The sequence below is a fragment of the Capricornis sumatraensis genome, chromosome 15, assembly GCF_032405125.1.
Source record: "Capricornis sumatraensis isolate serow.1 chromosome 15, serow.2, whole genome shotgun sequence".
Taxonomy (NCBI): domain Eukaryota; kingdom Metazoa; phylum Chordata; class Mammalia; order Artiodactyla; family Bovidae; genus Capricornis; species Capricornis sumatraensis.
Genome location: NC_091083.1, coordinates 68,292,448 through 68,307,450, shown reverse-complemented (window position 1 = coordinate 68,307,450; position 15,003 = coordinate 68,292,448). Strand labels below are relative to the sequence as shown.

Genomic DNA, 15,003 nt, shown 5'->3' with positions numbered 1-15,003 from the left:
ATATCCCCATGGTGGCAGGTGTAGCTGGACTAGTTCATTCACTTACTGCTGTACACCACTGTATCAAGATACCACAATTCATCTACTTGATTTACTCTTTCAGTTCAGTTCAGTTCAGTCACTCAGTCGTGTCCAGCTCTTTGTAACCCCATGAATCGCAGCACGCCAGGCCTCCCTGTCCATCACCAACTCCCGGAGTTCACCCAGACTCGCGTCCATCGAGTCAATGATGCCATCCAGCCATCTCATCCTCGGTCGTCCCCTTCTCCTCCTGCCCCCAGTCCCTCCCAGCATCAGAGTCTTTTCCAATGAGTCAACTCTTCGCATGAGGTGGCCAAAGTACTGAAGTTTCAGCTTTAGCATCATTCCTTCCAAAGAAATCCCAGAGCTGATCTCCTTCAGAATGGACTGGTTGGATCTCCTTGCAGTCCAAGGGACTCTCAAGAGTCTTCTCCAACACCACAGTTCAAAAGCATCAATTCTTCAGCGCTCAGCCTTCTTCACAGTCCAACTCTCACATCCATACATGACCACTGGAAAAACCACAGCCTTGACTAGATGTACCTTTGTTGGCAAAGTAATGTCTCTGCTTTTGAATATGCTGTCTAGTTTGGTCATAACTTTTCTTCCAAGGAGTAAGCGTCTTTAAATTTCATGGCTGTGGTCGCCATCTGCAGTAATTTTGGAGCCCAAAAAAATAAAGTCTGACACTGTTTCCACTGTTTCCCCATCTATTTCCCATGAAGTGATGGGACCAGATGCCATGATCTTCGTTTTCTGAATGTTGAGCTTTAAGCCAACTTTTTCACTCTCTACTTTCACTTTCATCAAGAGGCTTTTGAGTTCCTCTTCACTTTCTGCCATAAGGGTGGTGTCATCTGCATATCTGAGGTTATTGATATTTCTCCCAGCAAGCTTGATTCCAGCTTGTGCTTCCTTCTAGTCCAGTGTTTCTCATGATGTACTCTGCATATAAGTTAAATAAGCAGGGTGACAATATACAGCCTTGATGTACTCCTTTTCCTATTTGGAACCAGTCTGTTGTTCCATGTCCAGTTCTAACTGCTGCTTCCTGACCTGCATACAGATTTCTACTCTTTACACATTTATTTACTCTACTATGAATAAACATTTGAGCTGTTTCTAATCTAGGGCTCTTATAGAACAGTGCGGCTTTTAACATGGGTACAACATTTCAAAATGATTTTAACCGCCTAACATAAAGACCTCCCCAGCATTTTTGCGGGGGCCAGAAGTCTAACCTCCATGTTACGTATCAGAAGCTGAGGTATTTAATCAATACCAGAAAAATCAGAGTGGCAGAGCCGTCTCGAACTCAGGCCTTCAGGCGCCCCTACTGCTGCTCCTTCCTTTCTTCCACCACAGCACTGAAAAGGGAGAGGGGGCGAGGGTGCTGACGGGAGTCAGAGGTCAGCTGACCACAGCAAACCAACAGGCTAGACCAATGCACGGAGAGAGAGGCTCAGATAGAATGGCCCTCAGAGCAGACCAAATCCCTCAAGCCACAGCTACCTCTTTCAGGCTGTGTCTCAGAACGGGGTGGGGTGGGAGCCCAGCAGAAATAGGGGAGACTTGTAACAATTCCAACTCTAATCTAAAAAGTACAAATGTTTTTCTCAATGAGAAAAACAACGAGATAACCACTTCAAATTCCTCAGATTGGGCACATTTCTGTCAGATAATACCGAAAGCTGATAAGGATCAGACAAATCACAGAGTGGACAGCAGTGTTCAAGTCAGAGCCACCATTTTCAAATACATCCTGGTACATTAACTAAAGCCATTCCATCTAGCAATTCCTCTTCTAGGTAAAATACACAAAAGAAAAGCTTTTGCCCAGGGGAGGTCCACAGGCAGTCCCTGAAACATCACCTGTAAAAGTAAAACACTAGAAACCTAATGACCCCGAGTAGGATGGGGCTAAAGAAACTATGGCTAACTTTTTTTTTATTTTTTAAAGAACTTCTCTGGAGGTCCAGTGGTTAAGAATCTACCTTTCAATATAGGGGGTGCAGGTCCAATCCCTGGTCAGAAGAACTAAAGATCCCACATGCCATGAGGCAACAATGAGGAGCCCATTGCCTGAGTGCTGCAAGGAAGACCCAGCACAGCCAAAAGAAAAAAAAGAAAAAATTTACACCTGAAACTGGGGGATAGGCAGACAAGCTGAAGAATCAATGAGACCCACCTACAGGTTACAACTTGGATGAAACTGAACATGATGGTGAACAAAAGCAGGAAGTTCCAAAAGAGTAACTATGATATGATACTATTTATACATGTTTTTAAAACACACAAAATGACTTATCATTTACCAACATAAATGTTAATAACACTCAAAACGACTATACATTATTTCTCAACATATATGTACCTATTTGAGAAAGCACAAAGGGAAAGAAAGGAAAAGCAATTTCGGGGGTTTGCACCTCACCCGAGTTTTTGTTTCCCTTAAAAAAATAACCTAAAGGAAATATGGCAAAATGTTCATATTTTTTAAGTCTGGGTGGTAAATGGATACCTGCATGTTTGCTGTATAATCCCATGTACTTTTCTATATATTTAAAATATTCCACAATGTTTAAAATAAAAGATTAAAATCACTGATATATTTTTACCTATCAGATTAGCAATAATTCAAAACTTGATAATACTGCTAAGATTGTACAGAAACCAATGTGCATAACCAAGTGGTGGAAGATTACAAACTAAGACAAGCTTTCTGAAGGGTGATTTGGCAACATCCATCAGAAATTTAAATATGCATACCCTCTGCCCAAGCAAATCCCACCTCTAGGACTTCATCGCATGAATTTGTATACAAGAGCAGTTTTACCACTTGATAAGAGTGAAAAAAATCAGTCAACCATGACTTTTTTGTAGGAAAATGTTTAAAGTCCAGTACACCTGTACAATTAAATAATGGCCACTTTCAAAATGAGGTACAGCCACGTATCTATACTGACATGAAATGAGAGCCAAGACATCTTTAATGAAAAAGCAAGCTGCATATAATATCAACTGTATAAAACTTTCCATTTAGGTATTTTCTATTGAGACATAATAGATATGTACAGTTTGGATATGCACAGGAAATATCTGAAAAGTTATGAAAAAGTTTGTTAAAAATAGTTACATCTGCAAGGGAGGTGGGGCTGCCAAGGAAGAGAGACCCTTTTCCCTTAGTATTTGTTTATATTGATTTTACAGCAATCAAATGTCACTTTTATACTTGGGGGTATGTACACAAAAACTACACATTCTAAGAGGCTTAGAGCCACTGAACTGGAATGTCAGTAAAGCAGGGTCCAATAAATCTGTATTTTTAACAAGACACCCAGTGACTCCCAGGCAGCTAAGCTAGCCACTGCTCCAGGTGATACCTGGGCCAGGTGACATGTGGAGGGAAGGAAAGGTTCTCAGTGACAGGTCTCTCAAGTTCTCAGAAATAAGCCTGTCCCCAGAAGTAACCATGTATTCAATGGCAGAGAAAGATAAACTTACCTAAAAGACACAAAATGGACACCAAAGCCAGTGGGACTGGCCAGTAAGACATCATTGACATCCCTAAGGAAACAGAGTTTAACCCTAATAAAACAAGCATTGTCCAGGCAAGATGATGCAGCCATCTGACAAGTGAGCCAGTCCTTTCTTCTTCATGCCAGGATGCCCACAAGCAACAGCATCAGGCGGAACAGAACTTAGGTTTCCTTTGACTCCCCAGAAGAGGCATTTGATAAATAGTTGTTGAATGAACAAGTCAATCTATCTTAGCCTGAGGACTTCTAATTCTAGTGCTGTGATTCAATACTCAGTAAACAACTTTCTTTTCCTATATAGGTCTAGACAGAGGAAAGGGATTTCGATAGCTGTTGGCTTTGTTTTAAATAAATAACTGGCATTGAGCTTCAGTCTACTGCTATCTGGTTTCCCCAATTGCACAGTGGTAAAAAATTCACCTACTAATTCAGGAGACTCAAGTTCAATCCATGGGTCAGGAAAATTGCCTGGCGTAGGAAATGGCAACCCACTCCAGTATTCTTAACTGGAAAATTCCATGGACAGAAAGGAGCCTGGCAGGCTACGGTCCATGGGATCACAAAGTGTCAGACATGCACACGCATGCATGCACGCTAATGCTATCTGATTCATGCTAGCCTACTCTGAGAGATACCCATCCACTGGTGGGTACCTGAGCAGGACTCTGGTGAAGTCACTAAGGTGGTAAGTGCTGGAGTGTCCTATAGCCCATGTGGGGAGTGCCCTCCCTGGTGACTACTGGTCAGCTGACCTTCACGTAGCTCCTTTTAGCTCAATACTCGGGCTTGCCAAGTGCACAGCTAGACGGCCTACAGCTGAGGATAACTGAGCTGCATGGACCAATTCTGTGGCCAACAGCCATATGCAGCTACTAGCTCCTAAAATATGGTTAGTCTGAATTGAATTGTTCAGGGAAGGGTAAAACACATACTGGATTTTAAAAGCTGAATAGAAGAAAAAGAAAATATAAAGGCTTATTAAATAGTAATTTTTATACTGATTATATGCTGAAATGATAATATTTTGGATATTCTGAGTTAAAATTTATTGAGATTTCATCTGTTTCCTTCTATGTCTTAAAATACGGTACCAGAAAAAATTATATGCTAACTCACATTATATTTCTAATGGATAATGCAGCACATATGACCAAGAAACGGCCACCTGACCCATTATGCTTCACAGCCTGACTAAGGAATGACCTCTCACAAGTCAGAGATTACCTGAGTTTGCACAGCCCTGCCCCACTGTCCTGAAACCTAACTCCATACTTCCTCAGGAATAATGTCAGATATACCAGAAGTTCCATAAACCACCCAACACCTATGTATTTTAAAGGAAAGGCTTCAAACCAAAAAATACATGATGATGTCACAATCTCAGGAAAACTGAATCTGGGAAGCTTGTTGAATTTACTGGAAACTCATTAATTATTCTGCAATCCCCAAGAAACATGTAATTTTTTGTTTTCTCTAAGTTTCAGAAAAAATCTCCAGAAAGGTTCTCTTGTAATAAACAAGACATGTACATGAGTTTTTATGGTAACCCTTACTACCTTCATTGTAGCTTCTGTGCAAAATAAACACTGTTGTTAGAAAACATCTCCAGATGCAATTATGAAATTGGACCCCACAGGAGAATCACATCAGCTCTTAGTTCCTTCAGTCTTTTGTTCTGTTAGCAGGGAGGGAGCACAGGTTGGGGCGGGGGCAGCAGGGAGCGGGGATGACTACACCCATGCTACCCTCAGCACCTGCTCCCCTGCTGGCTGCTAGTGGAGCTCCCCTGCCTTGACGTCCCCACTCCATACCTTCAGAGGCTAAGACTTTCTCAGATGGGACTTTCTCAAGGTAACTTGAGCAGCAAGAGATAGAGGTAAGAATAAGAGTCAGATATTTCTGTTTCTTCCAGGAGGGCTATAATTTCCATGAAGCAATTCCTGAAAACTTGTCATTTTCAATCTGGGGGGGATTCAACTGGACCAGACCAACCTAACACCCGCTTTTTGGGTCAGCCCTTCATGATACAGATACATTGTAAAACCAAAATGCTTACTTGGGGAACTGGCTGAGACCCGCTTCCTGGTCAGGCTCTCCTGGCTGGCCTTGTCTGAAGCTGAAGAGCCCCTGGTCTGGACGTGTCTCTTTCCTGGGTTCTCCTCTGGCTCTGGCGACTTTTCTATTCCGTGGAAATACTTCATGTGATAATGCAACAGTTTGGCTTTGCGGAAAAATTTTAAACAATCCACAACCGTGCACCTAAACTTGTGATTTAGGTCGCTGGCTGGTGCTTTAGATGTCACAAAATCATTTGTTCTCTTAAAAGTATTTGTTACTGGAAAAAAAAAAAAAAGATCCCTCATGCTTATTGGAGCTATTACAATACATGCATCAACACAACACATGGCAACAGAGTGAGAGCGCAGCATGCATATGCAGAGGGAGACACCGATGACCACTGCTGTTTGAAGAATGGATATAACTTCAGGGTAAACAACAAAGACTCAACTGTGATTCATCTCTTGAAAGAAGAGATCAACTTTTTTTTTCTTTTTTAAAGCAGCCACACAAGTTCTCACGGTTTCAGAAGAACAAGGGAAAATCCTAAAAAAGAAAAAAACCAGGAATCCAGCCCAGCACTCGTTACTCATGAGTTGGACCAGACTCAGATCTTCCATCATTCAGATACGTTTGTGTAGGCAGGACTAGAGAATATTCTGGTAGGATCTCTTTATGAAACCAAAAGGATCTTACACAAGGAGAATCACTATTACAAAGGTTTTAGTATAGAGCTTTTGAGCTCTCAGTATGATGTACTCTCTTTGACAAAGAGGACTCAGAGAAGAAGGAAAAAAGACAACCAACTGAATGAAGCTGGAAGGCATGTAGAGAACTCAATGATCAAATCCAAAGAGACAAAAAATGTTTGACACCCCCTCCCTAAACCAAGCGTCTTCCCAGGTGGCTTTAGTGGTAAGAATCTGCCTGCCAGTGCAGGTGACATGGGAGATACAGGATCTGTCAGGAAGGTCCCCAGAGTAGGAAACGGCAATCTACTCCAGTATTCTTGCCCGGAAAATTCCATGGACAGAGAAGCCTGGTAGGCTACAGTTCATGGGGTCACAAAGAGTCAGACATGACTGAGCACGCACGCAGGCGCCAAACCAAAGCAGAAGGTAATTGTCTGTCATGCATCAATAATAGAAAGTAATGCTGTCACAAGGAAATCATGAATATTAGAAACTCAATTTATTAAAGACTCCCCTCACAATACCCTCATCCCAATGAGAGCAATCACCTTAAACTCAAGTCACCCTTACTCTACAGATTACATCACCCAAGAATATCCTGAATGTATGGACCTTTCTTGAGTGAATCAACTTTTTTCTAAATGCAATGATACAATTTTCATTACAAGCAAAGAGCATGCTGAACTTTTGGTAAATATTATGATTACCTTTTCAAGTACCATTCCATAATCAGAAGGAATAACTCAATCTAAATCATACTCTACATTTCAAAATCAGCAGGAAGGTATGATTATAAAACTGGTAGGCTTGATGATCTGATGTATACACATACACCGCCCCCAAAGCAGAATGCCTTAACTCATTTTCTATCCATGACAAGAGATAAAAGAAAGAGGGTCAAATCAGTCAGATACAGTTAATAAAAAGTAACATGAAATGAAATAGAATACATACTTCTCCCTACACATAGTTGCACCAAAAAAACAAAAAAAAAAAGTCAGTAAAGAAATTCAAAATTCAAACCTCTAATATATCCTAAAATGCTCTCTTAAAACAAAATACAATTTCTCTGGAATTTCCTTCCCTTTGGCCTATTAAGCTGAACCTTATCAATTTGCCATTTTTATAGGTTAAGAAAGGTGAGATATTGGCCATTTCAAATGGTCCAACCTAATAGTTCGTTTTCCACCTAACAATCTTTCAAAAATCACTGCAGAAAATTCCACTTAGCACTGTGTAAACAAACCTAAGGTCTGAGGAGGTCAGAGAGCACCAAGCCTGCCTACTACCACCCAAGGCCCACAGCAGTCAAATTCAGCTACAGTAAACTCAGCTATCCTTCGGCTTGTGTCCGAAGAAGCCCTGTTTGTGATCAACTATTTATTTAAAAAAAAAGAAAAAAAAAAGCCAAAATACAAACACCTTAGAACTTTTTTAAAAGTTAACAATAATGAGAACTTTGAATCAATTCCATGAAGAATTACCACTCTTTCTATTCAGAACCTTTGCACCCTTGTGTACACACACTAGCCATTTGCATAAGGCAAAGAGAGGACAGTGGTTAAAGTGGGGGCTCTGCAGCTGGGCAGCCTGGTTCAAATCCTCGGTCCTCTAATTACTCCTCCTGCCTCCTAGCACCTTCATATGCAGAGTGGAGATAGCAATAATGCTAACTACTTCACTGACTTGAAAGAATTAAATGAACTGCAAGCAAAGGTTCTAAAACAACATCTGTTCAATAAATAGTGAATATACAGTACAATTTTGTTCAATATTCTGGAATAAGCTATAATGGAAAAGAAATTTTTTAAAAAAGTATAGGGCTTACCTGGTGGCTCAGTGGTAAAGAATTTGCTTGCCAATGCAGGAGACATAGGTTTGATCCTTGGCCTGGGAAGATCCCACATGCTGCAGGGCAACTAAGCCCATGTATCGCAACTACTGAGCCTGTGCTCTAGAGCCCAGAAACTGCAGCTATTGAAGCCTGCTCTCTCTAGAGCCTATGCTCTGCAACAAGAGAAGCCCATGCACCATAACTAAAGAACAGCCTGTACAGTAACAAAGACCCAGCACAGCCAAAAATAAATAAATACACAAATAAATAATTTTTAAGTATATGTATACAGTATCATTTTGGATTAAAGAATAAATGTGACTTATGAACAGTCTTTCAGCAATTAACCTCTCACAGCAGAAGGGCAGAAGCTCCCTTCACCCCCAGTCTCACTGCATGCCACTGCAGATTGAGGGCAGTATAATGGAAACCATTCAACTTCACATCCCAGCTCTACCCTTTATTAGCAGCATAAATAAGCTGTGTGTGGTTTTTTGAAACTCTGATTATCCAGATTCCCACCTATTTCAAAAGAGTTAGAGAGAGGGCTATAAGATAACATATACACTTGGTGCAAAGCAGGCCATTTCAAATATAAAATAGTCCTGGTAAACAGGCTTCTGTCATTTATGGAATGTGGCAGGAGACATAATTATCAACTGGAGTGAAATACTCCTTTGACCAGCCCTCATAAGCTCTGGCTAGAAGACACATCACTCGGGAAGCATTCAGTTTTCTCTACATCCTACTAGAAACGTGAAGTCCGAAACCAACCTTAAGATGCCCAGCATGGCCATTCAGTGGGATTATTACCCCTACCTTTCAGGACATCTTACTTTCACTAATGCAGCCCCTCTCCAAAAATTTTCAATTATTTAATTATTTAATTACATTATACTAGGTGCTGGACAGGCCAAGCTTGATCCACCAAAATCCTGAACTTCATGTGGTTTGTCTTTTTAAAACACAAATTAAAGTGCATTTTCTCCAAGTTTTACCAAACTCTATGTTGGAAGTTACATTTATCCCTAATAAACTCCACCTATTTTAGTCCAAGTTACATTTATCCCTAATAAACTCCACCTGATTATTTTAGTCCAAGAACTCTGTAACTTTTGTCTCTGTAACCCTATATATTCTTAGGTCTTTATCCAGGCTGTTAATAAAGATCCAGTAGTACAGAGCTGAGGACAGCCTTCAGAATAACCTTCAGGCTGACATCAACTAATCTACACTCTTTGGTTAGAGTTGCCTAAGCCAACTGAACTTGATCTATGCAAATTACTAATGCACTCACATATCTGTTTCCTCTTTGTTCATAGCTAGATTTTAAGAGGGCTGTGGTCAAACTGTCTGCTAAAATAAAGAGATACCTGGTCTGAGTGCTATAGTAGACTCCTCACATTCCTATGTGGAAACTTAATTCCCAAAGTGATGGTATTTGGAAGTGGAGCATTTGGGAAGTGATTATGTCACAAAGGCAGAGCCCTCATGAACAGAACTAGTGGCTTTATAAAAGAGACTCCAGAGAGCCCCCTTGGCCGTACCTCCATGTGAGGTTACTGTAAAAAGATAGCTGTTTATGAACTAGGAACCTGGCCCTCAACAGACACTTAATCTGCTGGCACCTTGATCTTGAACTTCCCAGACTCCAGAACTCTGAGAAATAAATCTCTGTTGTTTATAAGACACTTAGTCTATGGTATTTTGTTACAGCAACCTAAATGGATTAAGACAGACAGTCTACCAGTCCAGTATAAGCCTCTCAAAAGGAAATACATTCAGTTTGGCAGGATAAAAACTCTTCCCCACAAAAGCAGAACCCTTGATTCCTCACAAGTAAGCAGAAGGTGGAAACAGCTAGACCTCAAAAGGTAAACAAGCTTGGCAATCAGGTGGGCCACCTGCCTCAGAGGTGGTACTAGGATCACAGGGGCTCAGGTAAACAGATAAACTCCACAGGAAAATAGACTCTACCTGGTATCCCTGTCACAAAGCTCCTGGCCAAAGCTAGAGCCCTTTTCAAGACAGCAGCATTAATAAGACAAAATGAGTTGCTGGTTTTGTCTGAAGGAGTAATAAATATTTGAGAATTATGAACCTTCAACCATGGAAGTTCAAGATGATTTCCCCACAAACTCAACTCAGTTAAGTAATATAAACTCATTGATATGCAAGCCCTTCTGATTCTAAGCCTGTAAGTATAACTTACTTTGCCATCTGGAGAAAACACAATCAACACAAGCATCAGCGTGAGACAAGCAGCAAAGAGAGGATAAATTAATTATGAGTAATAGCCTGTGACAAACTCTGATAGATTACACAATTAGCTATAGTTTCAGGCTCACAAATGAAGAAGTAGATCAAACACCCCAAGACTTAAGTAATTTTCCCTTTTCATGAAAGTCTTGCAAACTGTACTATTTCAATTCTGAACACAACAAATTTTTAAAGATATGAAAATTGTATGTTCCAGACTTCACGATTTTATCCTAATTTTCCCACATGGCAGCCCTCTGTATGCAAAGAAAACTGCATTTCAGGGACTCCCCTGGTGGTCCAGTGGCTAAGACTCTGCGCTCCCAATGCAGGGGGCCTGAATTCGATCCTTGGTCAAGGAACTAGATCCCATATGCCAAAACTAGAAGTTCATATGCCACAACTAAAGATCCCACATGCTGCAACTAAGACCCAGCACAGCCAAATAAATACAAAAATAAATAATTTTTTAATTAAGTTATTAAAACAAAAAAGCTGCCATAGTTCAGGCAGTACAGGCCTCTGACACACCTCTCCCACATGCAAACCAAGCCCTGCTCAGCATTTTCCTTGGTCTCTGAGAAAAAAGGATTCTGTCCTGCCTTCTCTCAATTCCCGTAAGCACTTCATGGAAAATAAAACTTTCAGTTATTTGTTCCTTTCTATTTATATACAGTTGGTTCTGTTCACTCCTTCTAAAATGCTGAGATGAGGACCATGGTCCACTCTCTACTTCTCCTGCAGTCCTCACCTCAGCAGACGACTTTGTCAAACAAGAGAGAGAGCCCTAGCCTCTCCAAGACAGTTTGCTTCTCATTAAATGGGAATAAAATTGCTTATTTTACATATTCACAAGGTTTCCACGTGTTTCCATGAGGTATTAGAAGAGAAATAAAATCCTCCTACAAACTGCAGCAGTTACTTGCACATTAGCTGTCACCTGGCTTGCCACCGACCTCACAGTTGTTTGCTTTAAAAAAAGCTATGCATAATCCCAGCCAGGGGTCCACGTACCAGCGCACAGTCTGAAAAAATGTAACATCCACTTGTCCCATTTTATTAATCAAACACTGAGGTGTTAGTGGTAATTAGTAAAAGCACAACAGGAATAGCAAAATGATGGAACCAGTAAAAATGTTTTACATTTTAAAAGAATTTTAAAGTAAAACATGCACAGCATAATTAAGCTTAAGAAAACCCACAAAAGAAACAGTTTCAGCAAAACGAGTAACATAAAATATAAGTGTATTTTTTTTTAGAATTGTAAGAATGTAAACAATGATAACGATTTGCTTATGAGACTTCAAGTAAAAAAAACCAAAAACTCTGATTCTTTTTTCCCGCTCCTCTTCCATGTTATAATACCCATATTATTTCACAGTAGAAAGAATACAATTCTTTTATATTTTATATTACACTCCTCCCCAGAACAGTGGTCCTGTGACAAAAGAAACATGGTGATGTGAGCACAGTCAAGCAACCGGGAGAGCCACTGGTTGTCAAAAGGGCATCCTGGGCCACAGTCTACAGCAATCCCAAGTCTCACACACAGTGTCTGTTTCCCAGTGGGAGGACAGTTCATCTGGAACATACATCACTGATAGCACCAGCTAAGTGACATCATCCTCTCTTGGGATACTACGGTCCTTTGTCAACATGAGAGCAGTTACTAGGTGACAAAGGGCAGAAAATATGTAAATTAAATCCTCCAGGGCGTCTGGTTCAAAATCTAGGGGTAATGGAATTATCCTTAGGTTACAGGCTAAACTACAGGAACCAATTTATTCCTGTTTTAGAAGGTAGCATGTAAATCAATATTTGCAAGTAGTTACGGGTATTATTGTTCAAATGCTGTGTTCTTCATCATGTTTAACAGATCTTTGTATGGAAGTACGCAGCCAAAGCATGGAGCTCTATCCTAGGCTCCCAGGCTTAAAATCCCAGGTCACCCTCTGCTCTGGCCCCTCCCAAATTATATGAGGAGAAAAATGGTCCATGGAATTTGAATTTGCTTTAAATAATAGTATAACTCTATTAATTATACAAAAGAGTGCTTTCGTTTTCTTTTGCGGGGGAAAGAGAGGTAGAAAGAGACTATAAAATGTCTCCTAATAATCCCTGCCTCTGGGCATCCACTCCCGTGTGCAATTTCCCTCCCTTTGAGTGTGCTGCTAAGCTGCTAAGTCACTTCAGCCGTGTCCGACTCTGCGACCCCATAGACGGCAGCCCACCAGGCTCCACCGTCCCTGGGATTCTCCAGGCAAGAACACTGGAGTGGGTTGCCATTTCCTTCTCCAATGCACGAAAGTGAAAAGTCAAAGTGACGTCACTCAGTCGTGTCTGACTCTTAGCAATCCCATGGACTGCAGCCTACCAGGCTATTCCATCCATGGGATTTTCCAGGCAAGAGTACTGGAGTGGGGTGCCATTGCCTTCTCTTCTTTGAGTGTGGGCAGGACCTATATAACTTGCCTCTAATAGAACAGGCAAGATCACTTTCATGATTGTGTTTTGTAAGACCATAACATCCATCTTACTGGCAGGCACTCTCCCACGCTGGCTAAATGCAACAAGCTGCTATGCTGTGAGCTACTCAAGGGAGAATGCCATGTGGCAAGGAACTGAGAGTGCCCACAAAAGACTACAGCCCTCGGCCTGACAGCCTGCAATAATGTGTGAGCCTGGAAGCAGACCCTTCCTCAGTAGATTTTTCAGATGAGAACCAGCCCTGGTCAACTCCTTGACTGCAGCCTTGCAGAGAACCCTATTAAGTTGTGCCTAGATGTCTCACCCACAGACACTGTGAGAAAATAAATGTGTTAAGATACTATGTTCATGGTAATACTGCCACACAGCAACAGACAATACAGAGTAGGATCAGAAGCTCTCGGTTTCTATTTCCTTGGGCAATGCTTTATATTACACTTTCCCTTTTATGATAAGCATAATCTTTATAATAAAAAAGGTTTTTAAACTATGTTTTCTGAGACCTGGCTTAGAAATCATGTCCTATGTAACTACCGTTTTTTCATATGGGCTTCCCTGGTGGCTCAGATGGTAAAGCATCTGCCTATAATTCAGGAGACCCAGGTTCGATCCCTGGGTCGGGAAGATCCCCTGGAGAAGGAATATACCCATTGCCAAGTACCTCAAAACCTCACAGCTAGATTGCTTATGATGATGGTATTCACTCTGGCTGGCAATACTCAGTCTGGCCTTCTAAGCCCATGTGAAATCTAAGCACCATCATGCATTTCAAACTCATCTCCCATTAGTTAGTCCACAATGAGGCCTTAGCAGCTGCCCCAGCCAACTGGGGGCCCCCGTGACCGCTTCATGCTCTTATAGCTCACACCTCTGCTCATGCTGTGCCCTCTCCCTGTCTAGCCAAGTCTACTTCCATGCAGACCCAGCTCACTCCAAATGCAGGAAGGCAGCCAGATGGCCTGGTTCTCAGGGACCACATGCTATCAACTCCTGGCACAAACAACTGTCTACTGCAGCCTCTCTTTAGCACTGTGGATCTGCTCCCAGATCCTGCTGTTTGTCACTGCTCCAGCCAGAGGATAAGGTTCATTGTCGTGTATGCCCTCAGCACTGACCCCTAATATAACTGGTATTCTTGTCAGCAACGACTCCACATAACCCCAGTAGTTTAACATTTTTTTGACATGTACTTGAAATACTATAATGAATAAAACATTTTTCAGGTCTGTGAAAGAATAGCTTCCTCAGCTGTGAAGCAACAAAAAGCAACCAAAGAGAAACATGAACCGATTTAAATACAGCAACTCCAGTCAAATGTTTGGAATAAAAAAAATAACAAAATGTTCATAAACAGAGAAGCAGTTCATTATGCAAAGTCTGCACTAAGTAATTCTTCCATCCAAGTACTAACCAGGCCCGACCCTGCTTGACTTCTGAGATCAGACAAGATCAGGCGTGTTCAGGGTAGACAGCACTATATAATTCTAATTAGTCATTTAAAAGAATGAAGTAGCTCTATACTTACTGATATGGATTACTCTCAAGATACACTGCTAAGTGAAAACAGAAAGTTGTTCAGTGTACACTACGACATGTATGGTTGCAGAAAGGGGGGAAAGGTATTATAAAATGCATAGAAAGGAAACCAGAAGGATAGGTATCAAACTGTTGACAGCTCTAGAGAGAAGCTTAAGCTAGGAAAACGGGTGGTAAAGAGGAACTCTCAGGTGTCCTCTGTGAATGCCAGGAGCAATGAGTGTACCCAGCACTCAGCTCTTGGTTTCTAAACACAATTCACCACTTAAAAGAAATCAGGGCTTCCTAGAGAAATGGCTGAATCCAAGGTTGGGTGAGTACAGGATGAGCGTGCTACATTTTCTTATGCCAGAAAGTGAAGAAGACACAGGAACTAGCTTGAAGGGCTCCACAACGTGGTTATTAGAATAAATAATGATAGAAACCATTATAACCCGCAGAACAAAAGAAATTCCACAAGACCATGTGGATAAAAACAGGGAAGGAAGGAAAGAAGGGAGGGAGGGGGGAATCAGGGAGAGAGGGAAAGGCAAGCAGGCAGGCACTTCCTTAACAGAATACAAACTAATAAATGTAG

The 15,003-nt window shown here is 41.3% G+C and overlaps 1 protein-coding gene across 1 annotated transcript in view; it reads right to left on the bottom strand.

Moving 5' to 3' along the window:
- Positions 1-15,003, bottom strand: part of PHF20 (PHD finger protein 20) — a 135,221-nt gene that overhangs the window by 41,405 nt on the left and 78,813 nt on the right. Inside the window, exon 10 of the mRNA XM_068986907.1 lies at positions 5,617-5,895. Coding sequence (XP_068843008.1) covers positions 5,617-5,895 — 279 coding nt within the window. The remainder of the gene's footprint in view (positions 1-5,616; positions 5,896-15,003) is intronic.